Raw genomic sequence first — 19795 nt, 5'->3', positions numbered from 1 at the left:
GTTGGCGGCCGCCGCGGGACCAGAGCCTCGGATGCGGGCGGAGCGCGGGGGGCCGCGGCGGCGGGAGCGCGAAGCGGGGCTCGCGGGGGGCCTCATGTGAGAGCCGCGGACCCGGCCGCCGCCGCCGCCGCCTTCCCCGGAGCCCGGGGTGGTGTGTGGGGGAAGCCGCCTCCGGCAGCAGGTAACAGCCGAGGGCAGGGCCAGAGCCCCCCGGTGGCGGCGCGGCGCGGCGGGGGCGGGTGCCGGGCGCCCCTTGGGAGCGGCGGGCGGGGCGCGGCGCGGCGCCCAGACCTCGAGCCCGCCTGGGGGCGTTTCCCCGCCGCGCCCGCTTCAAAACATGTCAACAAGGCGTGGTGCGTGTGCGGGCGGGCTCGGGGCCGCGGGCGGGCTCGGGGCCGCGGGCGCCCGGATCTGTTACCGCGGCGGGGATTGTGACAGGCGGCGCTGCCAGGCTCTCCCCGGCGTAGGCTGCGCGCGAGCGGCGTTAAGCTGTCCCAGGCTGCCCAGGGCAGAGCGCGTGACGGCTGTCGGGGAGAGCCCGCCGTGGAGGTGGCGCGGGAGGAGGGGCCGCCGCGGCCCCGCGGCCCAAGTGGAAAACTTGGTCAACTTGGAGGAGCAGCTTCGCGCCTGCCTTAGGCGTAGGGCGGCGTTTCCGGTGGAGCTGCAGGCAGGGAGCAGGAAGCGGCTTAGAGTAAATGATCCGTCCGCGTCTCCAAGCTGAGAGGTTAGATTACCAGTATTTTGTTGCTGATGATACCCAATCCAGTGGCCCAGAGCTTTTCATTATAGAGTTTTTTCCCCCCCTCTTTTGAAATGTTGATAAAGACGCCATCCACTCTGAGTTTTCTGCAAATGACCGCGACACACATTTTCACCACCACACTCTTCCTCCCATCTAGGTCTGAGAATTAATCTCCTCCCACTGTTGTTTTGGTTTGGTTTTTGTATTCCAGCGGAAGAATGCAAATTAAGTTTGATTTTAGGCAAAGCAGAACACAAGTGGAAAGAAGGTGTGATGCCAAAACAGGCTTTTTAGTGCTCAGTACAAGTGGGCTTTTTAAAATTATTATTATTATTAAAGATTTTATTTATTCATGAGAGAGAGAGGCAGAGGGAGAAGCAGGCCCCACGCAGGGAGCCTGACGTGGGACTCGATCTCGGGTCTCCAGGATCAACGCACTGGGCGGGAGGCAGGCGCTTAACCGCTGAGCCACCCAGGGATCCCCCCACAACAAGTGGGCTTTGAAAATGACTACATGGCGCACTTTACTTACAAGTGCGTGATACGATGGTAGACACACAGCTGAGTGTCACCCCCAGGTCTTCTGATGAACAGATTCATTGCTTCTTACAGAGTGTGTGGAAATGTTCAGAGTTAGTTCAGTAACTCCTGTGCTGCTCAAGTAGTCTGTAGTTTTTCCTCATTAGTGGGTTTTTCCCCCTTTTTTTCCTCCTTTGGTGCATCATGGTAATATCAGTCCCTCACCAAATGCTCTTGGGGCCTAGGTTGCATCAATTTTGGGGGGCCTGGAGAAGTTGCAGTTTGAAGTGGAACTGCTGGAGCCCTGAAGAGGCCTAGTTTTGGTATTCTGCAAAGTCCCATTGACATTTATTGTTAAGCTTCCTCCTCTGCACTCCTCCTCTTCAAATGGAAGAGAGGTTTTCACTTTGACTAAAAGTAGAAGATAAATACTACATTTATGTAAATTTTTTGCAGACTGGTGGATGCTCTGCATTGTTTAACTTTCTATACCGCAGCGCTTCATGTGTGGATAGATTTAATAATTTTGGAAGCAATATGAATTTTTGCATGAGTAAATGAGATCATCTTGGAAAAAGTTTATATTTTAAATTTTTATTAGGTGCCTACAGTGTTCTTTTATTTTCATGCATGAATGAGGATAATACAGAGACCTTTTTTTTTTTATCAGCATTAGGCCTTGCATTTTTTCCTATTGATAAAAATACTTAATTCTGACACATTACAGTCGTATGACTTACAACAAATTGTAGACTTTTGTTCAGCTATTCATAAGCTAGTAAGTGCTTAAAATATATTTTGGTGATCATATAGTCTTATATCTAGACCAAGAGATACTATTCCTCAGTGTTGCATACATCTTTTTTAACATGTCACCTTTTTTCTTCCCTCAACTTGGAAAGGTATTGGAACATACTTTTTAAAACAGGCTGTAATTGACAAAGGGAAAGTACTTATTGTTGCTATCAGCAAACTCTTAGCAAAGATAATTGTGTAAATAAGGTGTCATTTTATTTTTGTTTATATACCCCTGTATTCTAAAAATGAATCATTACATCTGTAAGTTGAATAATTATAGAGGATTTTCTCCAGAAACCGGCAATCAACATTGTATAAGGATTAGAAATTATAAAGATCTATGAGTAGTTTTAAATAGACAAGGAATTATAAGCCAAATTATGAGTTTGCTGGGTAGCAGACTCTTGTTCTTTGACCCAAATTTTCTATGCTAAAATTAAGTCTTCAGAATAAGATAAAGGCAAAAAATGGGTCATAATGACAGTGTTACTTCAACTTCTAGTGAGACATTATGACTAGAAGTGGTTTTTTTTTTTTACATAAAAGATTATATTGTAGATTATACTACCTTTTCTCTAAACATTAAATGTATTCTCAGATTCACATATAAGTTTTAATCTTCCATAAAACTACCCTCTTGCCATCACTTGTCATTCTATTTACTCTTTCCTTTCCCCTTGCTCATCATTACTTAAACTCACATAGTTGTAGGATCAGTGACGAATGTAGTTCATTCATTGCACATGTGCTAGGATCTTCTGGGCATATTTTAATAGCATGAAGGCCAGGGGCATTTGCCATTGTTTCCTTCCAGCCCTCAATTGTTTTTCACAAGTTTTGCTAGCTGCTGGATAGCATACCCAAAAACCAGAAGAAGGGAGTTAGAGCCACAAGCCATCCTTTTCAAAAGCTGTGACTCCAAATCGAAACCACTATCTTGCCAGAACTGTTCTCTAGAGATAAAAGTGTTGCAGGCCTAAACTAAATAGGGATACTACTAATTGGTCTGCAGTTACCCCTTTTAGTTTAGAGCCTGCAGTACTTATTTTTCCAAACAGCAAATTGAAGCAAGACCTTTTATCTGATTACAGTGTAATTCATTGTCATTAAAAGAAATGCATATAATATTGGCAAAACAAGGTTCTCCTGTAATGCCACCACTTTTATCCCACAATTATATCATTAATATATAATACAGTATAATCCCACTCACTTATTATAGCAATATTAACGTGGTGAATCTACTTCCAGTGTGTTTCTCATACATAAGCATGTGTTCTTGCACTTTCTCACACATAACTTCATTTTTGCATCATACACTTTAATATCTTTAATGCTGGACTGCTTGCCTCTACCTGAGTTAAACATTCTCTATCTCCTTTCAAGCCCTAATACTCTTTAATTCCTCACAAGAACCCTGTGTGTTATTATTCCCACTTTGCGAACTGATGGGTCAAGTAATTTTTCAAGGCCATGTAATCAGTGAGAGGTAGAGCCACAGTTCAAACCCAGGAAGCTTGATTCCAGAGCCCATTCTCTTAAGGATGCTACTATTTTGCAACAAAAAGACTATTTCAAAGAAACATTTGGAATGAAGATAATACATTTACACAGGATAAATATAGCTAGTTCAAAAATACAATTTAGGGTAAACATGCAATAGTAACTGATGTTTTGGAAGAAGAAACTACATTCTGGACCAAACAACGTATGGTAGGGATGAATTTGCTTTTTTTTTTTTTTTTTTTTAAGATTTATTTATTCATGATAGACCTAGAGAGAGAGAGAGAGAGGCAGAGACACAGGCAGAGGGAGAAGCAGGCTCCATGCAGGGAGCCCGACACGGGACTCGATCCCGGGTCTCCAGGTTCACGCCGTGGGCCAAAGGCTGGCGCCAAACCGCTAAGCCACCCAGGGATCCCCTGAATTTGCTTTTTTCAAGCAGAGATTGGGTCTGTCAATAATACATATCACAGACTATTGAGTGTGGAAAGATCTGTTGGCTGCTTAATTCATGTACTTTCTAGAGGTTCTTGGGACTGTGGTCTCTTTGAATTCAAAAACTCAAAAACAGCAGGTATCCGTAGATGACTTTTAAGAAACCTTTGAAAAGTGTCACTGTAGGTTCTTTTTTATATTCCTTTTAGTTGACAGCAGTTTTGAAATACAATTCTTGGTTTAGTTTCAAAATCATAATACTTCCCCTTCCCCCCAGTAGTAGAGTATAAACACAAATGTTTAAAAACACCTGTATAGAATTTGTAAAATAACAGTTGGTCTCCACTGGCATTTTTCATTATATTTTGTTCTGATATTTTTGAATTACTGGTCCAGTTCTTCATATTTTTTGTTGTTGTTGTTGTTGTTTGTTTTTTATGATAGTCACAGAGAGAGAGAGAGAGAGGCAGAGGCACAGGCAGAGGGAGAAGCAGGCTCCATGCACCGGGAGCCCGATGTGGGATTCGATCCCGGGTCTCCAGGATCGCGCCCTGGGTCAAAGGCAGGCACCAAACCGCTGCGCCACCCAGGGATCCCTGTGTTTGTGTTTCTATTTATAAACATGTATATATGCATCTCAGTGACAGAATGAGTATTGGATTTATTTTTATTTAAAAGTGAAGTATGAAAAAAAATGATGCATTTCTCTGAATAGGATGAAACGAGGAGGAAGAGATAGTGACCATAATTCATCAGAAGAAGGTACTGCAGAGAAATCTAAGAAACTGAGGACTACAAATGAGCATTCTCAGACTTGTGATTGGGGTAATCTCCTTCAGGACATTATTCTGCAAGTATTTAAGTATTTGCCTCTTCTTGACCGGGCTCATGCTTCACAAGTTTGCCGCAACTGGAACCAGGTATTTCACATGCCTGACTTGTGGAGATGTTTTGAATTTGAACTGAATCAACCAGCTACATCTTACTTGAAAGCTACACATCCGGAGCTGATCAAACAGATTATTAAAAGACATTCAAACCATCTGCAATATGTCAGCTTCAAGGTAATACTTTAAATCCTTCTTTTAAAAAATAAAGCATATCGTGTTTTGGCTTTTTTTGTGCTAAACCAATATGTTTTCTCACGTCTTTAAAATAGTGCCTTTTTAGGGGGTGCCTGGGTGGCTCAGTTGGTTGGGCATCAGCCTTTGGCTCAGGTCATGATCCCATGATCCCATATCAGGCTCCCTGCTCCGTGGGGAGCCTGCTTCTTCCTCTCCCTATGTAGCTCTCCCAGCTCCCGCTCGCTCGCTCTTTCTCTCTTTCTCTCTATCAAATAAAAATAAAATAGTGCCTTTTTAGAGAAAGTTCTTAAAGATTGAGAATTATTACATACATTAGAAGATGTCAGAAATAATTATATTTGAGCTAAATTACTCCACTGAATTGCAATTATTGATAAGTTTTTAAAAGAACAGAAGCAACTAATAAGCATAAAATATTTACCTAAGCTATCAGTCACATTGAATTACTGTAAGTTTAAGGTAAAAGAAATATACAATAATATAAAATGTGGAGATTATGATTGACTAAAACTTAATTGCTATTACTGTTTAATAGGTACTGAATTCTGCTTATTGCTGGCTTTATGACATGGGGTCTTCAAAGAAAAAGGAGACACAGAAATATGTAAAATATCTAGATGAATATATTTTAGAAATAAGAAAAGATATGTGGAAGAATGCCAAAGAGAACTGTTTCTTTTCATTGCCAGAAGGGACATATTAGAATTCATTCAGTGGTGAGAGAAATGAAGTGGGAGTGGCTTTTTGAGCTGTCTAGAATAGTTTAAGGAATCACAGTGGTTTATAGGAGTACAGAGGCTTACAGTATTTTTTTTGAGGATGAATAATGGAATGTAGATGTGTTTACTAAACCTTTTAACATACCTGACAGTTGTTGAAAACTAACACATGGAATATCTGATTACCCATAGGTAGCAGTTATTAATAGGTCAGATTAAACCTAGATAAAGCAATGGTTCTTAACCCACAGTTCTTTGCCAAAACTACTCTTGACTGCTCTCAAGAGTGTTATTCCTTCTTAGATGAAGATTACCTGCTTATTCTTCCATTTGTGTCTGAAGAAGAAGAGAGCTGGTAATGGGAATGGTTGAGTGCATTATGGCCATTTTCCCAGAAAAATGCACAAAGGTACTTAGGCCACTGAGAGTAGATTACTAGGTTAGCAAATAAGAATAGAGGATGCCTATAAGTTGAATTTCAATTTTAATTTTAGAGCATCAGCAAATAACTTTTAGTATAAATATGCCCATTCATTATTTGGGACATAATACTTATTTAAATGGATGTCTTGTATATTATCTGGCAACCCTAACTGAGGGTAAGAGTGAGGGAATGCTGAGGGAAACAAATCCAGGAACTCATCAAGTGTTGTCTATCCTCACATCCCCATGAAGAAACTTCAAGAGCCTTCCTTTGGTTTTAGACATCTTTGAGTTGTCTTAAGAGTATTCTAATGGTAAATCTGAGAAAAAGAGGAGCATAATACTTTCATCTCAAAGGTCTAAAGACCAATTCCATCCAGGGCATTGGCTGGGTCAGTGTTTTAGTCTTCTAGCCATGTGATCCAATTCAGCTGTTTCCAACTTATATAACCCTCACAAAACCATTTGTCCTATAAGTTTAAACATTTTTGTTAGGGATTTTTTATTTCCCTCGGAAATTATTTCTGATTTACAAAAAGAACCATAGCATAAGATTCTCCTGAGTTGTCCTGAGTATATTTGTGTTCAGTTTATCACTAACTAGGCCAAACAGGCTTTTAGTCCATTATGAGTATACATCAGTGGTTCTCAAACTTTATGTGCATCATAAAGACCTGGAGTGCTTGTTGAGACAAAAGTTGCTGTGTCCCACCCCTGGAGTTTCTGATTGTGATGATCTGGGTTGGGCATGAGAATTTGCATTTCTAATTGGTTCCCAGGTGATGTTAATGCTGCTGGTCTAGGGAGCACACATTAGGAACCACTTGTATAGAAATACTTAGCCAAAGGAAAGTATTCTAAACAGCTCTGAAACAGTCCATCAGTTTTACAACCAGCTCTTTAGAACATTTTTGGGTTAAGGTAATGTACATCAGTCTGAAAATTAAAGTAATACTACTTTTAACTGTTCTCTTTTAAGATGCTTTTAGCCCAAGGAACAACTTTCTTTTTGATAGAAGAGCTCCATCTCCTCCTGCAGGAGTTTTTGGCCATATTACTCTTCCCCTAGGAAATGTTTATGCACAAGAGTGTGTGGGAGCAACTACTCATTTGGTTCATATTTTCATTCTTGACTGGTTGGATGTCCTCCTTTTTACTTCACATTCATCTTTCTGTTAATATCATTAATGATGAATCCCAGATTGTGATTAATTTGAACATTCTGAATAGTAATACTCATCCACTTTCTGGTGCCTTGACACCTGTGTACGATAGACACTGTATTTGCATGTAGAATCAGATCCACTACCAAATATATAATTATTTTTCAAAGATTATAAATTCATGTGATCCTCTAGATTGTATATTATATAGTCAGTTTTGAATAAATCAGCTTAAAAACCAAGTCCTTTTAACATTAAGTGTATATTGTATAATAACAAAATTAAGTCTTGACAATTGAACTTAAAACTTTCAGGGAGATTCAGAAAAGGCTGACGTTGTATGTGAGGTTGTATGATTGAAAGAATAAATTGTCTTTGTAACATAATAAACTAATAACTTTCTTTTGTAAAATTAAGATTAAACAGAGTAAATGTAAATACGAGTATATGTATGGCTATGTCATGTGTTCTTTCCTTAGGTGGACAGCAGCAAAGAATCAGCTGAAGCAGCTTGTGATATATTATCACAACTGGTAAATTGCTCTTTAAAAACCCTTGGACTTATTTCAACGGCTCGGCCAAGCTTTATGGATTTACCAAAGGTATCTGCTGGTTTTGTGTTACTGGTGGTTACTGAGAAATTGAATGAAACCTTACCTATTTCTTGTAGTGACAGTGGGAATGTAAGAAAAATAGTATGCGTGATGGAAATCTATTACTATTTAGAATGTTAGGCAATAGGATTTTTAAAAAAGCTTTTCGTTTTTCTGATCACCTTGGGCTTCTTGATGGGAAAAGTTAGAGTGAATGAATTTGCAGAGGGTCCAGCAGGATATACTAAAAGAGCCTAAGTAAAATGGAGAAACAAGCATATTAGAAAAAAGATATATAGCAGCCCCTTCTTTGGACTTTCAGAGCAGATTGGTAAAATTATAATCAAAGAAAAGTAGACAGTGCCAGTAGTGAGAACAGGTATAGCTTACTTATAAAATCTTCTGGTAAATGTGTAAAGATTTATTCTTGAGCAAAGTTAGTGCAGCTTGGATTAATTAATAGATTTTATTTAAAGAAAATTGTTTTTGGTGAAGAATAAACTATTTATATTCATATATATGTTCTAACATAATCCTACATGTAATTAGATGTCTCTAATAACTTGTCTCTTAAAATGGAAAAACAAGTGCACTTTAAAAAATTTATTTATTTCAGGATGCCTGCCTGGGTGGCTCAGCAGTTAAAGCATCTGCCTTCAGTTCAGGGCGTGATCCTGGAGTCCTGGGATCAAGTGCCACATCAGGCTCCCTGCATGGAGCCTGCTTCTCCCTCTGCCTGTGTCTCTGCCTCTCTCTCTCTCTCTCTCTCTTTCTGTCTCATGAATAAATAAAAAAAAAAGCTTAAAAAATACAAAATAAATAAATAAAAATGTATTTCATTTAGAGAGAGAGCATGTGAGATTGGGAAGGAGGGGCTGGGAGAGGAGAGGAGAGGAGAGGAGAGGGAGAGAATCTTAAGCAGACTCCCCACCGAGCTCGAATCCCAATATGGAACTCAATCTCACAACCCCGAGATCATGACCTGAGCCCAAATCAAGAGTCAGAGGACCAACTGACTGAGCCAGCCAGGTGCCCCAAGTATCCCTTTTAAGAAAGCAATTGATAAAGGCTCCTTGAGTATATTAGCTAATACTGGGTAGGTTAGCATCCAATAATTTGAAAGTATTTTTTTCAGAGGAAGCTGCAAACTAAAACATAGATACCCCTTTAACACACCTCATAGTTTAATTTACTAGAATGATTCAGGAAAAAATATTGCTAAATTGAGTGCTATAACCCAGGTGGTAATGGAATTGAGTATCAGTAACAAATCTATCACTAATTGATTACAAAGTCTTAATTGTTTTTGTTTTTGGTTTGGGTTTTGGTTTTTTTTTTTTTTTTTGAGAAAGGAGAAAGTGCAAGCGTGAATGGCTGGGGCTGGGCATGGGGGGGTGGGCAGAGGGAGATGAGAGAGAGAATCCCAATCAGGTCCATGCCTAGCGCTGAGCCTGATAGGGGGCTTGATCTCAAAACTTTAAGATCATGACCTGAGCCAAAACCAAGAGTTGGATGCTCAGCCAGTTGAGCCACCCAGACACCCCTTAACTGATTTTTTTAAAAAAGGTTCTTTGCATACATTTGAGATAAAGTGTTTTTCTCATGTAAGTTAAGGGAGATGGGTAAGATACTCTTTAAACATTTTAAGGTTCTAAGTATGTAAGTCAGAGCACTGTGGCTCTCAACATGCATGAAAATCATGTAAGAAACTTTGAGACTTTGGATTACTTTCCCTATACCAAATTTCCCCCTCCTATGAGCTGTCCAGGAGATTCTGATTAAGTCTGATTTACATAGTATGGTAGCACCTTGTTCAAGCTTCATACAGGAAATATGTTCTGAATTGATTTTCTATGTGCATATTATAGTTAATAGTTTCCATAGTGCATATATATATATATACACACACACACACATATATATGTATATATTATATAGTGTGAAACATACCATATTAAAAGGTGTGCTAAATTTCCTTTTTTCTTATTACTCAGCAGTATCACTATATATGTCTGGTACTAGTACTATACTTATATGTAGTAGTTTTTTCTTTGGGAACTATGGTGCATCTAGTAGGATGCTTCCTTCCTTATTAAATGGGTCTAAGTTGCTTATATTGTCTCCCCACCCTCCCGATTTTGACTCTTGTAGAAGATTGAAATAGGGTGTTGCTCTATGTTGGAAATCCTGGGAAAATTGAAGAGAACATATAAGAAGTGTATTTGATAGAAATCTGAGGGAAATGGAAAAACTCCGTGATGCAGTCATGAATATACTAATAACATGTAACTGTACAAGATAGAATTCAGTTTGACATGAAAATATTAGGAGAAAGATATTAACATTTAAAATAGGTCAAAATTTTGTTAACCAGTTATTTAATTGTAGGGGAAAAGAAAGGGAGTGTGACCACAAAAGTGATGTTTCATTGTACTTTCTTGGCTGTTAGCCTGCCTTCATTCCTTTTAACTGCTGTAGTGAATTTATAAAGCTAAATGGAGTGTGAGATTGGTTATATAGAGGAAAGTGTTGGAGCATATGTTGACCTCTCTTTCTTATTCCTGGATTCTTTGTCTGTTGGTTTTAGCTGATTCCAAGTTACATATTCTGACCATGCTTTTAATCCCTGCTTTCCTGTGGGGGGTTCCTTTAGGTCAGATTCTGTGTCCAATAGATAATTACATATATATATTAAATGGAATAATAATAATTGGTACATTTATGGAAAAATACATTAGAATAAAATGGCTTAAAAATATTGTAGATAATTTAACATGTTTAAAGGAGTTTTAAACTTGAAATTTTATTTAGGTACGATTTTCCTTATTTAAATTTTCTGTGAGTTTTTATATTCCAAATGAGTCTTTCCTAGCTTCTGAGTTGATTTTTATTTCAATTTTTAGTGATTATGCTAATAATTATTACTATTTTAATGGTTATTACTGTCAGACCAAAAAAGAATGCAGTTATAAAACACTGGAGTAGGGTTTCCAGATAAGGTGGTATGAAATATGAGAGCTATTCTCATTCTGGATTCGGTAATTCGTCTTTTTATTTACCAATGATTGTTGTGATTTAGAGATACTCACCCTAAGGCCTGAAATCCCTTCTTTCTCCTACAGGTAAAAAGATTTTCCTCAAAGATAGCAAATAGTCACCTCTCTTTTTTACCATATCCCCAACAACAGAGTGAAAGGATGCTACCCCTAAAACAGTTATGAAATATATCATTAAGGTTCAGCTGAACTATATGTGAATTAAATGAATATACCTCAATTCTCATTTGTGAAAATTGCAGCTGTTTTAATTTTTTTGCTTTTCAGTCTCACTTTATTTCTGCCCTGACGGTAGTGTTTGTAAACTCCAAATCCTTGTCCTCGCTTAAGATAGATGATACCCCAGTAGATGATCCATCCCTCAAAGTACTAGTAGCCAACAACAGCGATACACTCAAGCTGCTGAAAATGAGCAGCTGTCCTCACGTCTCTCCAGCAGGTATGTTTTGCTTTCTGCCAGATAACTTGTTAGTAAAATGTATTGATGTATTTATTAAATTAAAAACTAATGATTAACCTTGCAGATGGGTTAGATTAATATGATTACTTCATCTTTTTTGCATAAACATATTTTTAATGTCATAATAACGTAAATTCTGTAGCATTCCTAGCCTAGACATTTACTTTCAACTTATTTTCTACACTTATTTGGCAACTTGTGTCCAACCTGTGTGAGAAAATGGATAAATTAAAAAAAAAAAAAAAGTATTGTTTGAGGTGCCCCATCTGGTAAGATGGAATTTTCTCTAATTGTAGTTGAGCCAGCAGGGCTGGTTTTGAATCAGAGTGATTTCTTAATTGTTTTTCTTCTCATTGTGTAGTGGGTGGAGAGTTGTGCTGTAGTTGCCACTTTACATTTTGCAAGATAACCCTTTTCCTAAGTTGAATTTTGGAGTTGAGAACCCATTGAATGGGGAATAGCATTGTGAAAGCTCTCTCCAAATTCTCTTGTATAGAATTTTCTAAGCATTACTACATTATTCAGTTTGAGATCATTTAAATTCCAAATGGTTCATATTGTAAAGTGAGTATAAACTGTTCTTGGTATTACTACTCTCTGACGCTTTACTTCTGACACATCCTCTTGCTACTGAAGTTCCTCCCAGGCTGTTATTTGGGTAACCTGTTTTTAAGACACAATGTTAAATCCTTGATCCCTTTACAGAATACTTCCCACCATCTTGCCATAACTAAAGCCTAGCCTTCTGCCAAGAAAATTATTTCCTCTTGGAGATTACTTATTTGTTGTCCATGTGTTGTACATGAAGGGTCTTGGTGTTGGGAATGGTTAGATCTATTGCAATATTTCCCTAACTGCCTCTGTCACTTCTAGATTATTACTGAAAGTGATAATCTAAATAAAATAGAACTTAACAATGGACTTTTGGCAGTTACTTCAATATGACCTTGGTCATAGTTTCTATCTACTGTATAGGTTTGCTGTGAGAGCGAGGTCCACGTTTCATAGCTTTGTATAGTATACAAGGTCCTTTGTATCTTGACCTCCACCTATCTTTTTAATCTTGTTTGCCACTCATTCATGTGTGGCTTTTACTGAGTCCTACATAACTATGGTTCTTTGAACCTGTGCATGTGGTTAGTACACTGTACTTCGTGGAATACCATTTTTCCCTCTACTTCTTAATCTAGCTAACTCCAGGCCAGCCTTCAGAATTCAGCTCAGATGGTCTGATTTTTGTCCTTATTTCCTCCTCCTCTTTGGTTTAAATTTTAGTGTGTTGTTTCCATAGCACTCTGAACATGACTTATAACACTTCAACAAACTATAGGGAGAGCCTTTGGGTCTATGGTTTCTCTGTGAGAATGTGAGTTTGTTTCTCTCTTTATCTTGGTACATCTCCTGTTCATTTACTTTTATTAAATATACACATCAATTCTAATAGTAGGTATAAACTTGGGTGGTTTTACCTAATGGCTTTTGGACCAAGTTGTTCAGGAAGGGAAGGGAAATGAAAGAGAATACTTGCAATACTTTTAAATTTAAGAGTATAACCATAGAGGATTTCAATTTAAAATTTAACATATTTGCATATTTTCTATATATATTTTGCATATTGGGACTCTTCTTTCCCTAAGCTGAAATTAAGGGCTATTTTCTTTCTTTACTGCATTATTTTATCAAACTTTTTTCCCATTTCATATAGTCCTTTATAACTGTGTACTTGGTTGATTTCTAGCACCATTCAACACTAGTGACTTGTTTATCCCTCTTCCTCTGTTCCTCCCCACCCCACCCCATCCATGCTCAGAAGCATGGGCCTTAGTCTCACGACCCTGAGATCGTGACCTGAGCCGAAACCAGAAGTTGGACGCTTAACCGACTGAGCAACCCAGGCGCCCCTGTGCAGTACCCTCTTAAATTGATTTCTTAACTTGCAGCCTGCCCTTTTCTAATGTGATTTCCATGCTACAGGCAGAGTAATCTTTCTAAAATACAAGTCTGATTTTTTTCTCTAGTTTTCTTTAAAACTTTTCACTATGGTTTTTAGATAAGATCCCAACTCCTTACTGGGGCTGACAAAGTCCCATATAATGTAGCCCTTGCCTGTCTGTGGGCTTCATCCATTAAGATGTTACCTTACTTGCATTACTGTCTGTTGAGCTCCGTTCAGTTCTTAGAAGGCTTGTGTTTTCTTCCATGTCTGGGTGTTTGTTCACATAGGAAATACTATTCACTTTTCTTCTCCCTCACCTTTTGCCCTAACGTGGTCCTTCTAATTCTTTTTGTCTCACTGTATTGGTTCTAGGAAACCTTCCTTAATTCCCTTGTTATGACTCTGAGAGCAATTTTGTTTCATTATCTGCTGCCTTCTATTAGGATAAGGATGTCTTGTTTATGTTGTATTTTACCGTCCTAGCACCAGTGCTTGACATTAAAACGTTCATAAAGTATCAGCCAAACTAATCAACATTTAATTACTTAGTATTCTATATTGTTGATAAGCCAACATTTGCCTTATAATTCTTTTTAAAAGGCTGGATACTTTTTTTCTATATTTTTGCTGACTTTAAAAATGAACTGTTTTGGCATAGCAGTTTGCTTCCAAAAATTTCTTCCATAGGACAGATGATTAAGTGGAAGAAGTAGGTCAGAGGGTCCAGATCCTTTTTATGCTTTGTCATTTTTTCTTCTTAATGAATTGTGTGAATTTATAATACCAACAATAATGAATTTCTTTACATGTTGTAGCATATATCAGTGTTTCATTTCTTTTTATTGCCAAATAATATTCCGTTGTATGGATATATACCACGCTTATTTTTCATTTGATGGATAGTTGGGTTGTTTCCACTTTTTGACTATTATGAACAACACTGCTCTGAAAATTGATATATAAGATTTTTTGTGAACATGTGGCTTAATTTATTTTGAGTATATACCTAGGAGTGGAATTGCTGAATCATAGTAACTGTTTAACTGAGTTTGCTATTGCTGCATAACTAACAACTACAAATTCAGCAGGTTAAACCAACACTGAGTAGTGTCACAGTTCTGTAGGTCAGGGCTATAGGCATTGCTCAGCTAGCTTTTCTGCTTAGCCGGAGCAGCTCTGAGTCGGACTTCTTTTCTGCAACTAGCCAGAGAAAACTCAGCTTTCGAAGGACTCATGTGATTCAGTTAGAGCCACTTGGACAATCTTACTGAAACCAACTGTGCTATATAACTTAACATAATTGTGGGAGTGGTATCTTACCACATTTACAGGTTCCAGGGATTAGGTTGTGGAATCTTGGGGACCATTTTTAGAATTATGCCTGCTACAACTGCTTTAATAGTTATCAGATGATATTTCACTTTCTTTTATTTGCATCTTTAGTTACCATTCCCCGTGTATTTGTTTTCTTTTTATATCAGGCTTTATGAGATTGTAAAGAACAGAGATCAATCAGGTTACCTTCGGTAATGAGGTTTATTTCAAAGTATGTAAATACCTTATGGAGAACAGAAACTTTTCAGTGGCTGAATAGTGAAGCACAGATGTCTTTTTTTTTTTTTTTTTTTAGATTTTATTTGTGAGTGGGGGGGGGCAGTGCGGGCAGGGTAGGAGGAGGAGCAGAGGGGAGAGGGACAAGCAGACTCTGCACTGAGCACGGAGCCCAGTGTGGGGCTCGATCCCCACAACCCTGAGATGATGACTTGAACTGAAGCCAAGAGTCGGACACTTAACGGAGCCACCCAAGTGCTCCAGCACAGATGTCTTTTATTCCCTTTTTGGTGACTCTTATACCGGTGATTCAGTTTATCTTTTCATTGATTCTATTGCCTATATTCTTCTTCCACTGCTATTAAGCTTTGGCTTATTGGTGCCTCCCTGTCTTGGCACTTCTCAAGTAGTAGTTAACCACATGAACTTAAGAGTCACTCAGTCTGTGTTTGAATTCCAGCTTTGCTATCTTTAGCTGCATCAACTTCAAAATAGAAATAGTATTTTTTTCTAGATTTTTTTGAGTATTTGTGGGATAACATACTTAGTACCTGACATATCATACTTGTACAATTAATGGTAGATATTATAATGTATGTTTTGTTCCTGTCCTTGTTTCTAAGCACAAGAAAGAAATGGTTTCTTTACATCTTCTCTACATTTATCAAGTAGTATAGGCTATCTGTTTGAGGTAGAATTTTTATACCAGGCCATTTCAGAGATCAGATACTGACTGACCTTTGGTAAGATTTGCTGCTGATAGGGGTTTGCAGCAGTTCTGAAGCATAGTACCCCAAGTATAGGGAACCATTTATGGAACTGCTTTCTGAATATATTAGAATATGTTAGTTATATTATAATTCCCATTAATGTGAATTGGTTATTTTTGACTCCTTTATCTAGTGCTATCTTGGTATTCTTTCCTTAGAAATTTGATAAGTTTATTATACACTATTAACAGTTAAAACTCTTTGTTGCTCACTTGTTAGAAATCTTTTTTAAAAATTTGTCACGTTTTATTTAGTCACATAGGTTCTTTTATATGGCTTTACCTTTTTTTTCTTTTAAATTAGGATTAAGTTTTCAATTTCAAAAAATGTGCTTTGGCCTCTGTAGCAATGATCATATAATTTTTCTTGGCTTAACCTGTAAGTTTGGTGTTAGTAATCATTTTTTTAAAGAATGTGACTGTCCATGCATTACTGGGGCAAACCTTGGTTAATTTAACATAGTTAGCCCTTAAACAACATGAGTTTGAACTTTGTGGGTCCATATACACATGGATTTTTTTCAGTAAATACAGACTTATACTCTATACCTCCTCTCATGATTTTCTTGGTATTTTTTTCTCTAACTTCATTGTGAAAATGTAGCACAGAATATATATAGCATACCAAATCTGTATTGTGTTATCAGTAAGGCATCAGGTCCCTGGTAGTCTATTAAATATTAAATGTTTGAAGAGTCAATTATGTATAGATTTTTAACTGTACAGTCAGTACCCCTAACCCCGATGTTGTTCAAGGGTCAGTTATATTTATTAATTTATTATCTAATTGTTAAATGAGCTTTGTGTCTTTTAAGGTATCAGATTTAGAATTGGTCTCAAATGTTTCTGACTTTCTGCTAGTTTAACCATATAACCAAGTTTTAAATTGTATAGCTTTATGATAGGGAAATATGGTAAACTTTTGTGAGACATGTACCTGATTAAATTTTTTGAACAGATGATGAACTTGTACAAAAATTTGTAAATAATTAGGTTTTTTTCTTTCAAGGTATCCTTTGTGTGGCTGACCAATGTCATGGCTTACGTGAACTGGCTCTGAATTACCACTTGTTAAGTGATGAATTGCTGCTTGCTTTATCTTCTGAAAAACATGTCCGATTAGAACATTTGCGCATTGATGTAGTCAGTGAGAATCCTGGACAGACACACTTCCATACTATTCAGAAAAGCAGCTGGGATGCTTTCATCAGACATTCACCAAAAGTGAACTTAGTGATGTATTTTTTTTTATATGAAGAGGAATTTGATCCATTCTTTCGGTATGAAATACCTGCCACCCATCTTTACTTTGGGAGATCAGTAAGCAAAGACGTGCTTGGCCGTGTGGGAATGACATGCCCGAGACTAGTTGAACTAGTAGTATGTGCTAATGGATTACGGCCACTTGATGAAGAGTTAATTCGCATTGCAGAACGTTGTAAAAATTTGTCAGCTATTGGACTAGGGGAATGTGAAGTCTCATGTAGTGCCTTTGTTGAGTTTGTGAAGATGTGTGGTGGCCGCCTGTCTCAGTTATCTATTATGGAAGAAGTATTAATTCCTGACCAAAAATATAGTTTGGAGCAGATCCACTGGGAAGTATCCAAGCATCTTGGTAGGGTGTGGTTTCCAGACATGATGCCCACTTGGTAAAGACCAAATGATATAGGGCATGGTGAATAATAGCACCTTAATGTTAAGCATAATGTATTATAATAAGAGTTTATTTCCTGTAGTTCTGATGTGATTCTATTTTGTGGCATGGAAATTTGATATCTGCATTGAATATGTAAGGATTGTTTATTGGGAGACCCATGGACCGGTTTCAGTTGGAAAACTTCATTTCTTTCTTTAGCCTAATAGCAATCAAAGCTCGGAAAAAATTTTTAAGTGTGGTTCAGATCTGAAAGTAACCAGTTATGAAGATTAAACATTTTACAGTCTGAAACAAAACCTATATATTATAGTATCTGAGAAGTGAGTACTCTAATAGGTTTTCCAAAATGTTATGTTCTCTATGCATTTTTTTTAAATGTAAACTTGACATTTTAGGGTCTTCAGTTATACATACACCTGTTATAAGGTGTTTAATATAGCTCAGGACAGAGCATTTTGTGAGAAAAATGTAGGATATATCAAATGAGAGAGATTGGTTGAACGTTCTCAAATATGTTACAGATCTATTTAAAGAGGTATGTATAAGTAATTGGATCTCTTAGAAAACTCCAAGTGTCCCAGTGGTTATTATAGAAGGATAATAAAAGAGCCAAGATCAAATTAAAAGAAAAAAACAGGGAGGAAGTGTTTAGCTTTGTATAAACTTTCAGGTTTGCTCTATAATCTGCTAAACCATATAAATTCTCTTCTGTGATTTACTATGTATGTGACTTTGGCATCCTATGTAAAGTCAGGAATGCTTTACCAGTTCTCCTTGGTTTTGTTTATCTTTAAGCTAATTTTGAAATATTATATGGTAATTGAAATGAAAAGCTTATCTATTTAAAAAAAGCCAAATTGACGTAAATAAAGGTAGAATTTTAAAATGTTTATAAAATATTTCCATGAAAGAATATTATTCTCCTGTGAATTTTAGTGATGGCTCATTTTTCCACTTGGAATTAAATAGTTATGTAAGTAGAACTTTCAAAAATCATAAAAGGAGCATCAATGTATAGTTCTGCATAAACAAGTAAACTTAAAAGAGGATATATTTAAGTTCATAATCATATTTTTGAGTAAATATTGCTCAGCGGACTGGAAAATTTTAATAGAAAAATATCTGCAGTTTTGTGATTGTTAATTTGGTTAAAACGCTATTTTATATTATTTAAGTTAGATAACATTTTTATTACTTTCATATGAATAAAGGTAATCCATATATTTCTGTAAAAATACTAAGTTTTGGGCTACATTTAGTTTTCTTAGGTATTACATAAGCTTTGATTCTGAGCACTAGTGCTAGTAGATACTACCTTCCTAAGGGAAATTAGGAGTAATTTTACCCCAATGGACTAATATATTAATGCTTGAAACTTTTAGAAAGCATCTTAGTAATTATGGAAACTAACAGTCTTACAGATCTAATCTATTTTTTAAATAGATTACCTTCCAAAGAATAAAGTAAAAGGTGATTTTCTGCCTAATTTATCTTTTTCAAAAGTCATGGTATTTTCTTCTCCTATAAATGAGAAGAAAAAAGGCTGATCCAGACTTGGAAATAAAAAGCAATTGTTGTAATATTTTCCCTTCTTAGTAAATAGTAAATAGCTTTGCACAAGAAATACCTGTCTTAGTGGATGAAGCCTGTTTTCCTTGAACAACTTTGGAAAATGGATTTGACAGTACATAATCAGTTCTACTAACCAAAGCTTTATTTGGAAATTTCCTTTTTTGTACAAATTGAATTATATAATGCTTGAAATACTTTAAGTCACTTTATAAGCAAAATGCATAGCACTTACTTTGTTTATACTGTAAAGTATATGTTAAATGCTTTTATTAATTTGAGAATAAAGATAGTTACTAATGCTGTTGTATTACTGTAGTTTTTAAAAACTACCCTAATATAGGTGCTTGGTTTTCTAACAAGCATACAGATTTATGGTTTTAGTTTCCAATTTGTATTTAATAAATACAGTGTTTAATTTTAAATAAGTTTATGGTAGAATGACTATTTTGAAGATGTAAGATTAAGCAAATGGAATCTATTCCTGAAGCTCTGATGACTAAAGTGATAGGGAATAAAAACTGACCATGAAATGTAAATGTTTTTCAAATTTTATAAAGAAAATGGTTAAATTAAAAAGAATAGACTCTGCTTTTAAAATAAGAATCTATAAAACAGGAGCACCTGGGTGGCTCAGTGGTTGAGCCTCTGCCTTCAGCTCAGGTGGTGATCCCAGAGTCCTGGGGTCAAGTCCCATATCGGGCTCCCCAGAGGGAGCCCGCTTCTCTGACTCTGCCTATGTCTCTGCTTCTCTTTGTTTCTCATGAATAAATAAATAAAATCTTAGAAAAGAATTACAAAACATTATTTTGAAATA

General features: G+C 37.0%; 1 protein-coding gene across 2 annotated transcripts; it reads left to right on the top strand.

The window, feature by feature from the left end:
* FBXL3 (F-box and leucine rich repeat protein 3) lies at positions 1-19281 on the top strand. Of its 2 annotated transcripts, none has more exons than XM_038569786.1 (5): positions 1-181; positions 4713-5061; positions 7867-7989; positions 11304-11475; positions 16762-19281. In XM_038569786.1, the coding sequence occupies exons 2-5, from the start codon at positions 4714-4716 to the stop codon at positions 17403-17405; spliced, it is 1287 nt and encodes a 428-aa protein (XP_038425714.1). In that variant the 5' UTR covers positions 1-181; position 4713; the 3' UTR covers positions 17406-19281. The 2 variants fall into 2 exon arrangements, with proteins under 2 accessions (XP_038425714.1, XP_038425713.1); XM_038569785.1 differs by lacking the exon at positions 1-181 and adding an exon at positions 531-724.
* Positions 19282-19795: the final 514 nt, after the last annotated feature.

Source organism: Canis lupus, chromosome 22 (assembly GCF_011100685.1).
Source record: "Canis lupus familiaris isolate Mischka breed German Shepherd chromosome 22, alternate assembly UU_Cfam_GSD_1.0, whole genome shotgun sequence".
NCBI classification, from domain to species: domain Eukaryota; kingdom Metazoa; phylum Chordata; class Mammalia; order Carnivora; family Canidae; genus Canis; species Canis lupus.
Note: the sequence above shows the minus strand (reverse complement) of the source record. Positions and strands in the feature narration are given on the sequence as shown.

What these genes read in the sequence shown, in the direction of transcription:
- FBXL3 (XM_038569785.1), top strand. Translation starts at nt 696, where the DNA reads ATGATCCGTCCGCGTCTCCAAGCTGAGAG. An exon ending in CCGCGTCTCCAAGCTGAGAG is followed by an intron (nt 725 to 4,712) that starts GTTAGATTACCA and finishes TTCTCTGAATAG; the next exon opens with GATGAAACGAGGAGGAAGAG. An exon ending in GCTTTATGGATTTACCAAAG is followed by an intron (nt 7,990 to 11,303) that starts GTATCTGCTGGT and finishes TTTGCTTTTCAG; the next exon opens with TCTCACTTTATTTCTGCCCT.